The sequence below is a fragment of the Bos javanicus genome, chromosome 7 (assembly GCF_032452875.1).
Source record: "Bos javanicus breed banteng chromosome 7, ARS-OSU_banteng_1.0, whole genome shotgun sequence".
Taxonomy (NCBI): domain Eukaryota; kingdom Metazoa; phylum Chordata; class Mammalia; order Artiodactyla; family Bovidae; genus Bos; species Bos javanicus.
Genome location: NC_083874.1, coordinates 22,423,912 through 22,439,492, shown reverse-complemented (window position 1 = coordinate 22,439,492; position 15,581 = coordinate 22,423,912). Strand labels below are relative to the sequence as shown.

At 35.3% G+C, this 15,581-nt stretch overlaps 1 protein-coding gene and 1 non-coding gene across 3 annotated transcripts in view; one reads left to right on the top strand and one right to left on the bottom strand.

Moving 5' to 3' along the window:
• Window positions 1-15,581, bottom strand: part of FNIP1 (folliculin interacting protein 1) — a 120,496-nt gene that overhangs the window by 34,607 nt on the left and 70,308 nt on the right. For both annotated transcript variants that reach the window (XM_061422872.1, XM_061422873.1), the window contains 4 exons: window positions 14,764-14,835; window positions 13,708-13,843; window positions 10,252-10,453; window positions 6,154-6,239 (listed from right to left, as the gene is read on the bottom strand). In XM_061422872.1, coding sequence (XP_061278856.1) covers window positions 6,154-6,239; window positions 10,252-10,453; window positions 13,708-13,843; window positions 14,764-14,835 — 496 coding nt within the window. The remainder of the gene's footprint in view (window positions 1-6,153; window positions 6,240-10,251; window positions 10,454-13,707; window positions 13,844-14,763; window positions 14,836-15,581) is intronic.
• LOC133252186 (U6 spliceosomal RNA) lies at window positions 112-213 on the top strand. The gene has a single exon (XR_009737816.1). It is a non-coding gene; the product is annotated as a U6 spliceosomal RNA (small nuclear RNA).

The following is a 15,581-nucleotide window of genomic DNA, read 5'->3' as shown; positions in this document are numbered from 1 at the left end:
CAAAAAAAAGGGGGGGGGCAGGATTCTTTTTGGCGATAAGCAAAAAGAATTGTTCAAAACATATAACAAACCCAGTCCAAAGTCAACGAAACATTGAATTAAACCATATTCATGCTCATTTGACAGCACATATAAACTGAAACAATACAGAGAAGATTAGCAAGGCTACCTGCCCAAGATGACATACAAATTCATGAAACATTCCACATTTTTAAAAAAACATACAATAAAAAATCATGTTGATACTATCCAAAGCAATCTACACATTTAATGCAACCCCTAACAAAATTCCAATCACATTTTTTCACAAAAATAGAAGAGACAATCCTAAAACTTGTATGGAACCACATAAAACCCTGAATAGTCAAAGCAATCTTGAGAAAGAAGAACAGAAGTGAAAGCAACATGCTCCCTGGTTTAAAACCATGTTACAAAGCTATAATACTCAAACAGTATACTAGTGGAATAAAAACATAAATAAATCAGTGGAACAGACAGCCCAGAAATATAGCCTTGCATATATATGGTCAATTAATTTATGACAGAGGAGCCAAAAACATAACATGGAGATAGGATAGGCTCTTCAATGAATGGTTCTCTGAAAACTGGACAACCACATGTAAAAGAATGACCAGACCTTTATCTTATACCACAAACAAAAATCAATTCAAAATGGACTAAAGACTTAAACTCAAGACCTGAAATCATAAAGCCCCTAAAAGAAAACAAAAGGGGTAAAGTCCTTGACATCCATCTTGGCAATAACTGAAGATAACAAACCTTAACATGTATGTACTTAAGAGAGCACTGACATATGTAAGTTGTAAGGAAGGAGAGGGACTGGAATGAAGGCAGTCAAAAGGTACTACAAACTTCCATTTATAAGATAAATAAGAACTAAGGATATAAATGTACAAGATTAATATGATTACCACTGCTGTATGTCATATACGAAAGCTGTTATGAGTAAATCCTGAGTTCTCATCACAAGCAAAATATTTTTTAGAAAGTTCTTTAATTTTGTATCTATAGCAGATGATAATGTTCACTAAACTTGCTGTGATAATGATCTCATGATGTGTGCACATGCTTGTCACCAAGTCATGTCTGACTCTTGGCAACCCCATGGACTGCAGCCCACCAGGCTCCTCTGTCCATGGGATTTCCCAGGCAAGTATACTGGAGTCAGTTGCCATTTCCTTCTCCAGGGGATCTTCCCAACCCAAGGATCGAACCCATGACTCCTGCTTGGCAGGTGGATTCTTTACCACTGAGGCACAGCGGAAGCCATGAAACTATTAGAGGAAAATGAAGGCATAACACTCTTTGACATACATCTCAGCAATACCTTTTACAATCTGTCTCCTAGAGTAAGAGAAATAAAAGCAAAAATAAACAAACAGGATCTAATCAAATTCAAAAGCTTTCGCACAGCAAAAGAAACCATAAACAAAATGAAAAGATAATCCACAGGATGGGAGAGAATATCTACAACAGTGTGACCCACCTGGGATTAATCTTCAATATTTACAAACAGCTCACGTAGCTCTATGTCAAAATACAAAGTGAAAGTCAAAGTACGAGTGGCTCAGTTGTGTCCAACTCTTGCGACACCGTGGACTACACAGTCCATGGAATTCTCCAGGCCAGAATACTGGAATGGGTAGCCTTTCCCTTCTCCAGGGGATCTTCCCAACCCAGGGATCAAACCCAGGTCTCCCACACTGCAGGTGGATTCTTTACATGCTGAGCCACAAGGGAAGCCCAAGAATACTGGAGTGGGTAGCCTATCCCTTCTCCAGTGGATTCTTTCCAACCCAGGAACTGAACTGGGTCTCCTGCTTTGCACGTGGATTCTTTACCAACCGAACTATCAGGGAAGCCCTATGTAAAACAAACAAACAATCCAATCAAAAAATAGGCAGAAGACCTAAAATAGCCATTTCTCCAAAGAAGTCATACAGATGGCCAAGAATTGTAAGAAAAGATGCTCAACACTGCTAATTATAGAGAAATGCAAATGAAAACTACAATCAGGTATCATCTCAAACCAACCAGAATAGTCTACAAACAATAAATGCTGGAGATAGTGAGTAGGAAAGGGAACCCTCCTACACTTTTGGTGCAAATGTAAATTGGTGGAACCACTATGGAGAACAGTACAGAGGTTCATTAAGAAACTAAATACAGAGCTACTATATGATCCAGCAATTTCATTCCTGGGCATATATCTGGAGGAAAACATGGTTCAAAAGGATACATGGACCCCAATATTCACAGCAACGCTATTTACAATAGCCAAGATATGGAAGCAACCTAAATGTCCATCGATAGAGGAACGGATTAAGACAATGAAGTAAATACAGACAACGGAATATTACTCAGCCATTAAAATGAATGAAATAGTGCCATTTGCAATAGTATGAATGGACCTGGAGATTAACATACTAAGTGAAGTAAGTGAGACTGAGAAAGACAAATATCATATATCACATCACTTATTTGTAGAATCTTAAAAAAAATGATACAAATGAACTCATTTATAAAACAGAAACAGACTCACAGACTTAAGAGAATGAACTTATATGCTACTGCATAGCACAGGGAACACTGCTCAATACTCTATAAAAACCTAAATGGGCAAAGAACATAAAAAAGAATATATATAGAACATGTATATATATATAATATATATAGAACATGTATATATATAACTGAATCATTTTTCTGTTCACCTGAAATTAACAACTTTACTCCATTATAAAATAAAAATTTTTTTAAAAAAGAAAGATACGTGGAAAATCTCCAAATACTTAAAAAAGATTTTAAAAATTTATTTTTTAACATAACGGTCAAAGAAGAAATCTCAAGAGAAATTTTAAGATTTCTGAATTAAACTTTCATTCAATATAACAAAACCTGTGGAATCCAGCAAAAACAGTGTTTAGAGGAAAATTTATAGCACTGAATGCATATATTAGAGAAAAAGATAATTTGAAAGCAATAATCTAAGGTTTAACTTCAGGCAACTAGAGAAAGATGAAAAACACAAAACTAAAGCAAACAGGAAAAAATAAACAAAAATCAGATTAAAAATTATTGAAATTAAAGACAAAAATCAATAGATTAAAAATCAACAAAACAAAACCTGGTTCTCTGAAATGATCAAAGGTGCTTTGAAACTTTATAAATTTCTATCCAAGATAACCAAGTAAAAGAGAGAAATGACACAAATTACTAATATTAGAAATAAAAGAGGGTCCATCACTATTAACCTATGGACATCAAAAGTATAATTAAGAAATGATATGAACAACTCTATGCTTGCAAATTTGATGATTTAGATGAACCAGACCAACTCCTTGAAAGATACAAGCTACCAAAACTCACACAAGAAGAAATAGATAACCTGAAGAGTCCTATACCTATTTTTACAATTGAATCAATAATCAATAATATCTCAGCAAGCCAGGAATAAAGAGGGAATTTCTTCAGTTTGATAGACAGTGTAAGAAACTTAACTTCATATTTAATGGTGAAAAAGTTGAAGCTTTTTCATTCAGATCTGGTATAAGGTAAGAATGAACCTTCTCATCATTGCTTTTCTACATCATACTGGAAGCCCTTGTTAATCCAGTAAGGCAAGAAAAAGAAATAAGAGGTAAACAGATTGGGACAGAAGACATAAATCTGTCTCTATTCACAGATGAGCAGAAAATTTAAAAGAAATGACAAAAATCTCCTAGAATTAATAAGCAGTTATAACAAGGCTGCAAAATATAAAGTTAATATATAAAAGTCAATTGATTTCTTATGTATCATCAATGAACAGTTGAAATTTGAAATTATAAACAAGGTATCATTAATATTAACAACCAAAAAAACTGCCCTGAGATATTTATGTATAAATTTTTAAATGTATAAGATTTACAGGAGGAAAATCATAAAACTCTGATTAAAGAAATCAAAGAACATACAAATAAAGAGCAAACTATTTCATGTCAATGGACAGGAAGTATTATTACCGATAAGATGTCAACTTTTCCCAATCTACAGTTTCAATGCAATCTCAATCAAAATCCCAGTAAGTTATTTTGTAAATATCAACAAAATGATGTGTTGGAGATTTGATAAAGTTTGGAGAGGCAAATGATCCAGAATAGTCAACACAACACTGAAGGAAAAGAACAAACGTGAGGACTCATATAATCTGATTTAAAGAATTATTATAAAGTTGCATTAATCAGGACAGCGTGGTACTGCTGAAAGAAAAGACAAATAGATCAATAAAACAAAACAGAAAGCTCAAAAATAGAGCCCCTGAGATATACCTGATACCTGATAAATCAACTGATACCTGATAAAGGAATAAAAGCAATACAAAGCAAAGACAGTCTTTTCAACAAATGATGCTGGAACAAGTGGACATTCATACGCAAAAATATGCACCTAGACAAAGGCCTTATAGCTTTCACAAAAGATAAATAAATAAAAATGGATCAAAGACCTAAATTGTAAATGTGAAATCATAATACTTCTTGAGCATAACATGGCTGAAAACTTATTGATCTTATGTTTTATTTCATCATAAATTCAAAGATTCTAGAATATGGCTGAAGCAATGAGATCTCTCCTTTGAGACAGGTTTAAAAGAGGACACCAGATTTACTTTCACTGTGGTTTAACACAAAGAGAGAAAAATTAAGAATATAAGAGGATCAAAGTCGAAAACAAACGAGTTCTCTTATTGTCAAATTTATTAAATATATGACTTCCTAGCCATTTCCATTAACATATATAAATATAAATATATATATATATATATATATACACACACACACACACACACATGACATGTCTACAGTTTCACAGTAGCAATCTTGCAGTATCACAGGCTAAAACAGCCTTTTACTTCAAAATGCAGTAACTCATATTTAAACAAACAATCCAGAAGATCCTTGACCCAATAAGGTGCCATACAAGACAAGCCAATGAACAAAAGTGAGGTACATAGACTAGTGGAGATAATAAACTTTAGGTGGTACACAGATACGTGTTTTAAATTTTAATTATTATGCATTCATTTTATAGCTTACTTACCATAGCAAAGGATGTTGATTGTCTATGTAGGGTAATAATGCATAAAGTTTCATTTTTAAATACATTTATTTAGGTAGCAAAACAGGGTCAATTTAGATCTGGCAATACTATGAACATCAACTATGAATGACTTTTGAAAATCACTGATATAGGTTATATTTGGCATATATAATAGTGGTAACATCAATGTTGGGCATTCTGCTAAGTACTTTACATACATTATTTTATTCTATCTTTACAACAATCTATTCAATCATTACTAAATTGAATTCATAGATTTTATGTTAGAAAACTAAGGGTCAAAAAAAGGCTAAAAAATCCGCCCAAGGTCATCAGGGATAATTAAAGGCAGAGCCACAGGTCTGTCTGTCAGATACTAAAGTCTTGAGTTCTTGTCCTACGTGTTATACTATTTCTCTAGTGTAAAGGAGGAAAGACCGAGAATATAAGAGGACAAAGTAAAACTGAAGTGAATCTCTTTGAGACAGAAACACATCAGTCACTTAATGTGATTCCTGACATAAGGTCATCTGCAATATGTTTCCTTGCCTTAACTACAGTGCAGTTGCAGCACTTGCTTGAGCTTCAGGGACCAAGCTTTGTTGTGCCAGAAGATACTGCTAGAGAAAGGATTAAGCAACAAAGTTATATGGAACATCAAAGTTCATACTCCTTATATCCATGTATATTTTTGTATTCCATGTATCTAAGAATGTGTGATTACCGTCACTTAACCAGTCCCTACATCTAGGAACCCAAAGACAAAGCACATTTCTGCTAAAACAAGGGTCTCTTCTGGTTATATCTGCTTGTTTAGTGGTCCAATGCTAGCAACCATACTACTGACTCCTCTCAAGTGTGCTTGAATTCCAAGCACTTTTGATATTTAATAACAAAGGAGTCAATAGCCTACTGAATTACACCCTCATTTGACTATGGGACAGAGAAGGTTAAAGAATTATATTTTATCAGAGTAAGTAAAGAAAATAAGTAAATTTTCCAGTGTACACCATGAAACAATTCTATATTATGAAAGGCTGGAGAAAAATGTACCTGAATTCATTTAGTGCATCAACTATTCGATTATATGCCAAACTCCTCTGACTGGCATCAGCTGATCTCCGGCTCATTTTCATAGCCTTGAAAGCAATCAAATAGTTAATTCTTATACTGACCATGGGCAAAATATGGGGAAAAAAAGTAAAAGACAAAATCACATATTTATTTAACATTTTACCTACCATTCTTAACTAGATATGTATAAAGAAGGCACACATATTTCTAGTGGCTTGTTTTTGCACTTTTGGTCATTAATGAGTATAATAAAATTCAAATTTTTCTGATGTTAGACCTCTTAATTGAAAGAGAATATCAAAACACAAAGAAACTGACATTGACAGTTTCTGAGTTACATAAAACTTCTCTCCCAAACAGATCATAAAATGCTAACTCAGTAACAACTCCTGAGTTTCGCTAATATTCCATAAACAGTGGTTTTGTTAAGTAAATCCTTTTTTTAAACCTAAAACATAAATATTCTACTGAAAGATATCTCAAGTTATTAGTAATGTTTGCTTTCTTAAAAAGATATTTAGCCAAGGTTTAGAAGTCCTACTTTAGGTAGACAAAAAGATCAGAATATGGTTATCAGAAAGAACTGTGAAATTTTTAAAATTTTTTCAAAGATAATGTAATTCTACATTACTTATGTAATTACACATTAATTTTTTTAATATTCAAATATATATGTAAGAGAAGGTTAGACTAGAATCATTCATGTACATCTGAAAGCTTCATAAGGTAAAAGTGACAATTTTTGTTTTCACAAACTGCTGAGAGACTCCTAATTTATAAAGAAGTAAATATTCTTTGGCTAGAATTGACCAATATTCTTCCTTAACTTTATGAAATAAATTTAACTACATTATAGATCTCAAAAGGTAGTGCAGACTTTGAAATAACTCCCTCAGTGCTCAGAAACAGAATCTATAGTTTTTCATTTAAAATATAAATAAGTGATCATTTGAAAACAGCCCTAGAACATCTTATGTAGGTATTTCAATGTTTACTATAGTCTATGATTAATTAACTATAGAATAGGTTCTATTCATTTATATGAAAGTATTCACTCAGCTCTTTCAGTTTTATAAAGAAATGAGTTGTTAAACATGAACAAATATACAGCTGCTATGTGCCCTTTAGGGTGCAGAAGGAACAAAGCATTAAAACATTTAAAAAGTAACCTCTAACGAGTTCTGTACTGCTTGAATATTTCAAGTTTTATACAAAGTTTAAACACTTTTCCCTGTAACTGAAATGTCAGTTCAGCCATGGCTTAATATTCTGTGTACTGACTTTGGCAAAAACTGACTACAAAAAACACAGTAGCAAACTGAAGAAAATGTCACGAGTGTTGAACTTCTGAAAAATGAAAATGGACTTTACTCATCGCTCACTAAAAAGGTATTGCTAATGATCTATTTGTCTTTTAATAGATTTGTTGTGAATAACTAACATAGTGCCTTCTTTAGAGGCACAAGATCCTCAGGCACTAATGAGTTACTGAAATGCACCCTCTGCTTTCTAGACCATTCTAATTGCTCCTGCATCTCTTGTTTCTTTTACTAGTCTCTTTCAAACATGCTGCCATAATAACCTTCTTAGAGCACAATTTGAAGACAGTCTAACAAAGTCAAAAATCCTTGCAAGCATTCTAGACTCCTTGTGATCCGGTCCACATTAACTCTGTTAGCCACACCACCTACTACTACTTTTTGTATCCTTTCCTTTCTGAATTCTGTCACAGGGATTAAGAAATTTAGTTATGTTCAATGATTCAACTTATAGGAATCTCATAAAACATAATCTGGAAAATTCACCAAGATGTTAACTGAAGTGTAGCTATAGCTGAGAAAAACCAGATATGGCCTAATTAACTTAAATGGAGGGAAGCCACTAAAATATATTTAAGAACCATTTATAATGAGAAATGTACATGTTAACAAGGATGAATTTTTCAAAACAGGCACGTAATAAAAACAATATGAACACAGCACAGTCCCAATCAAGTAAAATACAATATGCATAGAAAAGGTCTGAGTAAGAGTTTCAGAAAAATGTTAATGACTTATCTTTGGGTGGCAAAGATAGCAATTTTCCCTGTTACTCTGTTATCCATTTTTCAAAGCATTGTGTTTAAAAAATTCTACAACTCCTTTAAGATGCAGTCCAAATGAAACATCTTCTCAGAAGGAAGTCATTTTTCTTCCCTATGAACTCCTAAGACACTTTGCTTTTCCTTCTTTTTTACTCTTATGTTCTATCTTATATTCACAACTTTCTTTACATCAATTTATTACATGCGCTATGAGCAGCATTTGACATAATTGATCACTCCTACCTTCTTACACCACTTTCTTCACCAGGCTTACCCCAAAAGTACTCTCTCTTGTTTTTCCTCCTACTTAAATGGGCAATCCTCAGTCTCCTAGCTAGTTCTCAGCTCCTCCAAATTTAACTACTGAAATGCTCCACAAATCAGGATCTCCTCTCCCTCTTAATCAGCTTCTTAGATTACAATACCATCTATATACTGGTGACTGCTCAGCTTGGACCCTAAACTCTAGACTCACAATTACTTGGATGTCCAGGAGGCATCGCAAACAAACTCCTGATCTTCCTCCACCAAACCCGTTCCATTTGTAGTTTTCCCATTTTAGTTCTGCCAATTCCATCCATCTTATTGCTCAAAAGAAAAATCCCAGTCCATCGCCATGATTCTTCCTTTTACAGTTCCAACTCAGTCCATCAGCTAATCTCATTAGCTCTATTTTCAAATATACCCAGAATCCAACCATTTCTCACCAATTCCATCATGAAACTGGTTTGACTACCCATCATCTCTCACTTGAATTATATTTCAATAGCCTTGTAACTCAGAGAAGGCAATGGCAACCCACTCCAGTACTCTTGCCTGCAGAATCCCATGGATGGAGGAGCCTGGTAGGCTATAGTCCATGGAGTCACTAGGAGTCAGACACGACTGAGCGACTTTGCTTTCACTTTTCACTTTCATGCACTGGAGAAGGAAATGGCAACCCACTCCAGTGTTCTTGCCTGGAGAATCCCAGGGACAGAGGAGCCTATTGGGCTGCCATTTATGGGGTAGCACAGAGTCGGACACAATTGACATGACTTAGCAGCAGCAGCAGCAACACCCTTGTAACTGATTCCAAAGCATCCAACTTTGCCCCTAGAAAATCTATTCTCCACCAGCAGTAAAAGTGATTCTCATGAATTATGTCATTTTCCTGCTCAAAACACTCCCATGGCTTCCTATCTTTCTTAAGTGTATATGCCCATGCTCGTACAATGGTATCCTGTAAGGCCCTACATGATTTAGTCCGACTTCTACCCCAGCCATTTTGGCCTCCTTACTCCTCCCTACCGATGCCCAAGCATCAGGCTTACTCCTTTGCCTCTACTTGTAAAATTGTTGTCTCAGATGGTTATACCAAATTTCCTCTGTATCTCTGGATCATATGTGACTTTATCAGGAGCACTCTTGACTATCCTATAAAAATTTGTAATCCTCCATCCAGCATTCCATAAAAACCTTTCTCTTATTTTTCTTCATAGTACTTATTACCATCCAAAATCTTACACACTCATTTATTTGCTGCCCCATGATCTAGAGAGTTGCTTTTTTTTCACTCTTATCCTCAGTTGCTAGAACAGGCCTGCCACATTACAGGCCCTCAAATATTTATTTATTGAATGGATAAATGACCTTAGATCTTTTTTTAGGCAATAAGCTCCTTAAAAAGAGCTAAAGTCAATATTATGTGGCAGCCTGGATGGGAGGGGAGTTTTGGAGAATGGATACATATATGTATGGCTGAATCCCTTTGCTGTTCACCTAAAATTATCACAGCATTGTTAATTGGCTATACCCCAATACAAAATAAAAAGTTTAATAAAAAAAAAGAAGTGAAGTCTACTTTGCGTCTCCCAGGTCACTTTGTAGGGTACCTGCACAGAGTCTGTTAATTTTTCTGCCATGAATAAAGACAATGCTTAAGCAAAAGAATGAGAATAAGATTCAAAGGAAAATAAAAAATAAAAACAAACCATAAACGTGGTTATGCTTACCTGTTCTATTGCACTCTTTAATTTGTTCATGTGGCTTTCAAACAGAGGAAAATGTGAAAAAAAGAACTCATTAAATTTGTTACTTTCATCTTCATCTTTGGATAATGAAAAGATTACCCCAATTGCAATCTTCTTTTTCCTCACAATTCCTGGGTTAGGGCCACAGCTTTCATCTGACAGATTAAAGCTTTCTTCTACAGACCTTAAAAATAAATGTTTTTTTTTATTTTAAAAATATGAAAATGATTAAATTCACAATTCAATCTCCTTGGTAATTAAATGTAGGCAAGCTAAAGGTCTTGCAGTGTTTTATCAAGTAAATCTAAAAATTCGTATCAATTATGTATATCTTTGAGAAATATATTGGCTATTCCTTTATATTCATATTTTTGTAAGAAATAATAGAGTCAGATTGGAAACGTTTTTGTTCAATTATGGAAACAGTGACAGACTTAAATTTTGGGGGGCTCCAAAATCGCTGCAGATGGTGACTGTAGCCATGAAATTAAAAGACGCTTGCTCCTTGGAAGAAAAGTTATGACCAACCTAGATAGCATATTCAAAAGCAGAGACATTACTTTGCCAACAAAGGTCCATCTAGTCAAAGCTATGGTTTTTCCAGTAGTCGTGTATGGATGTGAGAGTTGGACTATAAAGAAAGTTGAGTGCTGAAGAATTGATGCTTTTGAACTGTGGTGTTGGAGAAGACTCTTCAGAGTCCTTGGACTGCAGGGAGATCAAACCAGTCCATCCTAAAGGAAATCAGTCCTGAATATTCATTGGTAGGACTGATGCTGATGCTGATGCTGACACTCCAATACTTTGGCCAGCTGATGCAAAGAACTGACTCATTGGAAAAGACCCTGATGCTAGGAAAGACTGAAGGCGGGAGGAGAAGGGGGTGACAGGATGATATAGTTGGATGGCATCACCAACTCAATGGACATGAATTTGAGTAAACTCTGGCAGTTGGTGATAGAGAGGCCTGGCATGCTACAGTCCATGGGGTCCCAAAGAGTCAGACACAACTGAGCAACTGAACTGAACTGAAAAAAAGTAAGTAACCCCAGTGTAAAACCAACCTAAAAGAGCCTGAATTTCAAGGTTTATAGACGAGTCTAATCTCTTCACTGTTCTAGAATCTACTTCTCCCTTTTGATTCCAGAAGTAAAGTCAAAGATGAAGGAATAAAGGGAGTGAATAAAAAAGGAATCAAGCTTCATCATCTTTACTTATACTTAACACAGATTTAAAAAAAAAATTTCAAGAATGAATGAATTTGCCTGAATAGAAACATGAAAAACTAGAATATCAAAGCATGCAATAAATGGACCAATGACCAAAACAGAAGAGTTAAAACTATAAAACCCTTAAAAGAAAATATAGGATAAAATCTTCATGACACTGGATTTGGCAGTGATTTCTTGCCTGGAAAATCCCATGGATGGAGGAGCCTGGAAGGCTACAGTCCATGGGGTCGCTGAGGGTTGGACACGACTGAGCGACTTCACTTTCACATTCTTGGATGACACCAAAAGTAAAGCAGCAAAGGAAAAAAATAAATCCGGCGACACAGAAATTAAGAACTGCCGTGTATCTAAAGTGGTTTCCCAGGTGGCTCAGTGATAAAGAATCTGCCTGCCAGTGCAGGAGATGTAGCTTCAATCCCTGGGTCAGGAAGATCTCCTGGAGGAGGGAATGGCAATCCACTCCAGTATTCTCGCCTGGGAAATCTCACGGACAGAGGAGCCTGGCGGGCTACAGTCCATAGGGTCACAGAGTCCAGGGTCAGATACAACTGACTGAACACAAACGCACGTGTACCAAAAGACGTATCAACAAAATAAAAAGGCAACCAATAGAATGGTATAAAATAGTTCAAAACATGTATCTGATAAGGGATTGATATTCAGAAGTATATAAAGAACTGCTACAACAATACATCTGATTAAAAAATGAGTAAAGCACCTGAACAGACGTATCTCCAAAGAAAACATACACATGGCCAATAAGCATATGAAAACATCATCACTAGCTATTCAGTTCAGTTCAGTTCAGTTGCTCAGTTGTGTCCGACTCTTTGCGACCCCATGAATCGCAGCACACCAGGCCTCCCTGTCCATCACCAACTCCCGGAGTTCACTCAGACTCACGTCCATCGAGTCAGTGATGCCATCCAGCCATCTCATCCTCTGTCGTCCCCTTCTCCTCCTGCCCCCAATCCCTCCCACCATCAGAATCTTTTCCAATGAGTCAACTCTTCACATGAGGTGGCCAAAGTACTGGAGTTTCAGCTTTAGCATCATTCCTTCCAAAGAAATCCCAGGGCTGATCTCCTTCAGAATGGACTGGTTGGAAGGGACTTTCAAGAGTCTTCTCCAACACCACAGTTCAAAAGCATCAATTCTTCGGCACTCAGCTTTCTTCACAGTCCAACTCTCACATCCGTACATGACCACTGTAGGCTATGGAAAAGCCATAGCCTTGACTAGATGGACCTTTGTTGGCAAAGTAATGTCTCTGCTTTTCAATATGCTATCTAGGTTGGTCATAACTTTCCTTCACTAGCTATTAGAGAAATGCAAATGAAAATTACAATGAGTTATCATTTAACACCCCTACAGATAGTTATTAATTTTAAAAAATGGAAATTAACTACTGGTGAGGATGTGAAGAAATTAGAACTCTTATGCATTTCTAGTGGAGGGCGGGGCGGTGAGGAGGTGGGGAGGGGGAGTGAAAATTCCCTGGCAGTCCACTGGTTAGGACTTCATGCTTCCAATGAAGGGGGCACAGATTCAATCCCTAGTCAGAGAACTAAGATCCATCATGTAGCTTGGAGCAATCAAAAAAAAAAAAAAAAAACCTGGCCATTTTTAGTGGGAATATAAGTAAAATGGTGGGGCGTTCTGGTGAAAACTATAGCAGTTCCTCAAAAACACAGAATTATAATACAATGCAGGAATTCCACTTCTGGGTATGTAAGGATAAAAATTTTATGATTCCACTTATATGATGTATGTAGTCAAATTTACAAAGAAAAAAATAGCATAGTAGTTGCCAGGGACTAAAGGGAGGAAGGAATGAAGGAATTACTGCCTAATGTCTACAGAGGTTCAGTTCAGTTCAGTTGCTCAGTCGTGTCCCGCTCTTTGTGACCCCATGGACTCATGCGTGGTTCAGCTGGGGGAGATAAAAAAAGTTCTAAATGTGAATGGTCATCAATGCACAACAATGTGAAGGTACTTAACACCACTGAACTACACTGATAATAATGGTTAAAATGGTATATTGTATGTTATGCATAACATAACACAATTTTTTTAAAAGTAATACACTTTAAAATTTTCCAGTTGCAAACTTTAAAAATATAAAATACAAGTCCAGACTTTTAACATACAAAACTGTGTTTAAGGAACTAGTCAATCTTGTGGTAAAATAAAAGTTCCAACTTACCATCTAGGAAATACCCCATTCTCTAAACTTGTTGTTTGGCTACGTCGCCAGCGTCGCTGGTAGCTGCTGGCACAACTTCTGGTAAGTGAGGAGTTTGGAGAGGGAAATGGTGTAATAAGCAAGCTGCTGAGAGATGCTGTCAAGTCAGAATAAGAACAAGTACAATTTTTAAGTTAATAATAACTAAAAACAGGAACAAATTTCTTTTTAATAAATTTAATAACAGTGACTCAAAATTTCCATTTTGCTGAATGAAGCTCTAAAATCTCCATTAAAAAAAATATATATATCATTGTTGGAGCAAGGTCCCAGAAAAAAAATCACATGATAAAAGTGATTCAGTAAGAGATCCTGATACCGTTTTGCCATCCTCACTTTTTCCCACCCCACTCTAGAAGAAAATGCTATTTTGAAATAAATCTTTATTCCTTTGGTGATGACACTGACTCCAAGCTTAGATGAACCTCTCTGCACAGGTTTATCACAGAGCACCTCATACAATAAACTAAGATTATTTTTCTCACTAATTTTTCATTAGAACCTGTGCTCTTTAAGGATGTAATCTGGGTGGGTGTTTTTTTGTTTTTTGTTTTTTTCTTAAATCCTCAGAATGTTTCAATAAAACTTTGTCAGACAAATTTTGGAAGAGTAGATATCTCAAAGAAATATGTATAACACTGGTTCAAGATATCTAAGTTTCTCTGGGCAAGAGACAATCTGACATTTTAAACCCAGCTAGGAGAAAACAGATGTAAGCAAATGTATTTTTCCTACTATGCTATTTAAACAGTCTCTTGAGAAATACTATTTTTCTGACTGCGTGTGTATTCATCCAGGCCATGCTCCATCAGGCACATTTTTACTATTAAATATGAAAAAAATTTTAATTTAAAATACTTATCTCTGCTGTTTCTACAATTCTCTTGTTAGGCTAATATCAATACCAACAAACTGTACACATAAAATTAAATGATTAAAACAAAGATTAAAAAGGAAATCAATGTCAGGTAACAGTGATCTCATAAAAACCGGATTAACACATGAACCTATCATTACCGGAGCGTGCTATGCCACTGTCTCTGTCCTCATTCAGTTCTCTTCCAGGCATGTCCATTGGGTTGCTGTGAACTGTGAATCAAGACAAAACTGTGACTTATAAAACACAGTGCTGTTCAGGTTGATGTTCCTTTTAAAATAGCAAACTAAATCATGCTCATCTCATTGCATTCCTTTATTTTTTTCAACAGCATGGCACAAACCCAACACCAAGAGCTATTATTCAGTTGAACAAGCTTTGAGATCTATGTGTAAACAATCTGTGACATAATATATAAAGAAGCAAAGGGTGACTAAAATAAGCATTTTAGAAGCACATTCAATGACATGAATATATTCACAATATACTACTACATGATAAAAAGGCAAGCTACTGACCAGTAAAGAACAATGGTTGCTGAGGCTAAGGGATTGGCATATGACGGTTAATCTACTCTTCTGCCTATATAAATGTACATTTTAAAATTCTATAATAAAAATTAAGAAAACTGAACAGTATAATCCCAATTTCTTTTTAAAACAAACAAAAACTAAGGAGGTACTTCTGGTTGACAAAATGGCTAATACATATTTTTTGCCTATTTCTCATATTTTCCAAATTTTCTATACTATTATACATTGTTTATATTTCTAAGGAAAATACATACTAATTAAAACAAGAAGTTGGATACAACTTCCTGGATACAGAAGCATGAACACAGTCTACAATCATCTATTTAGTGATATCAATATAAACAAATACAGTCAGAGATGCCTTTTATAGAATATAATGGTGCTTGTTCATCTGAATCTTAGCTCCAAGAAAAATCATTCTTATG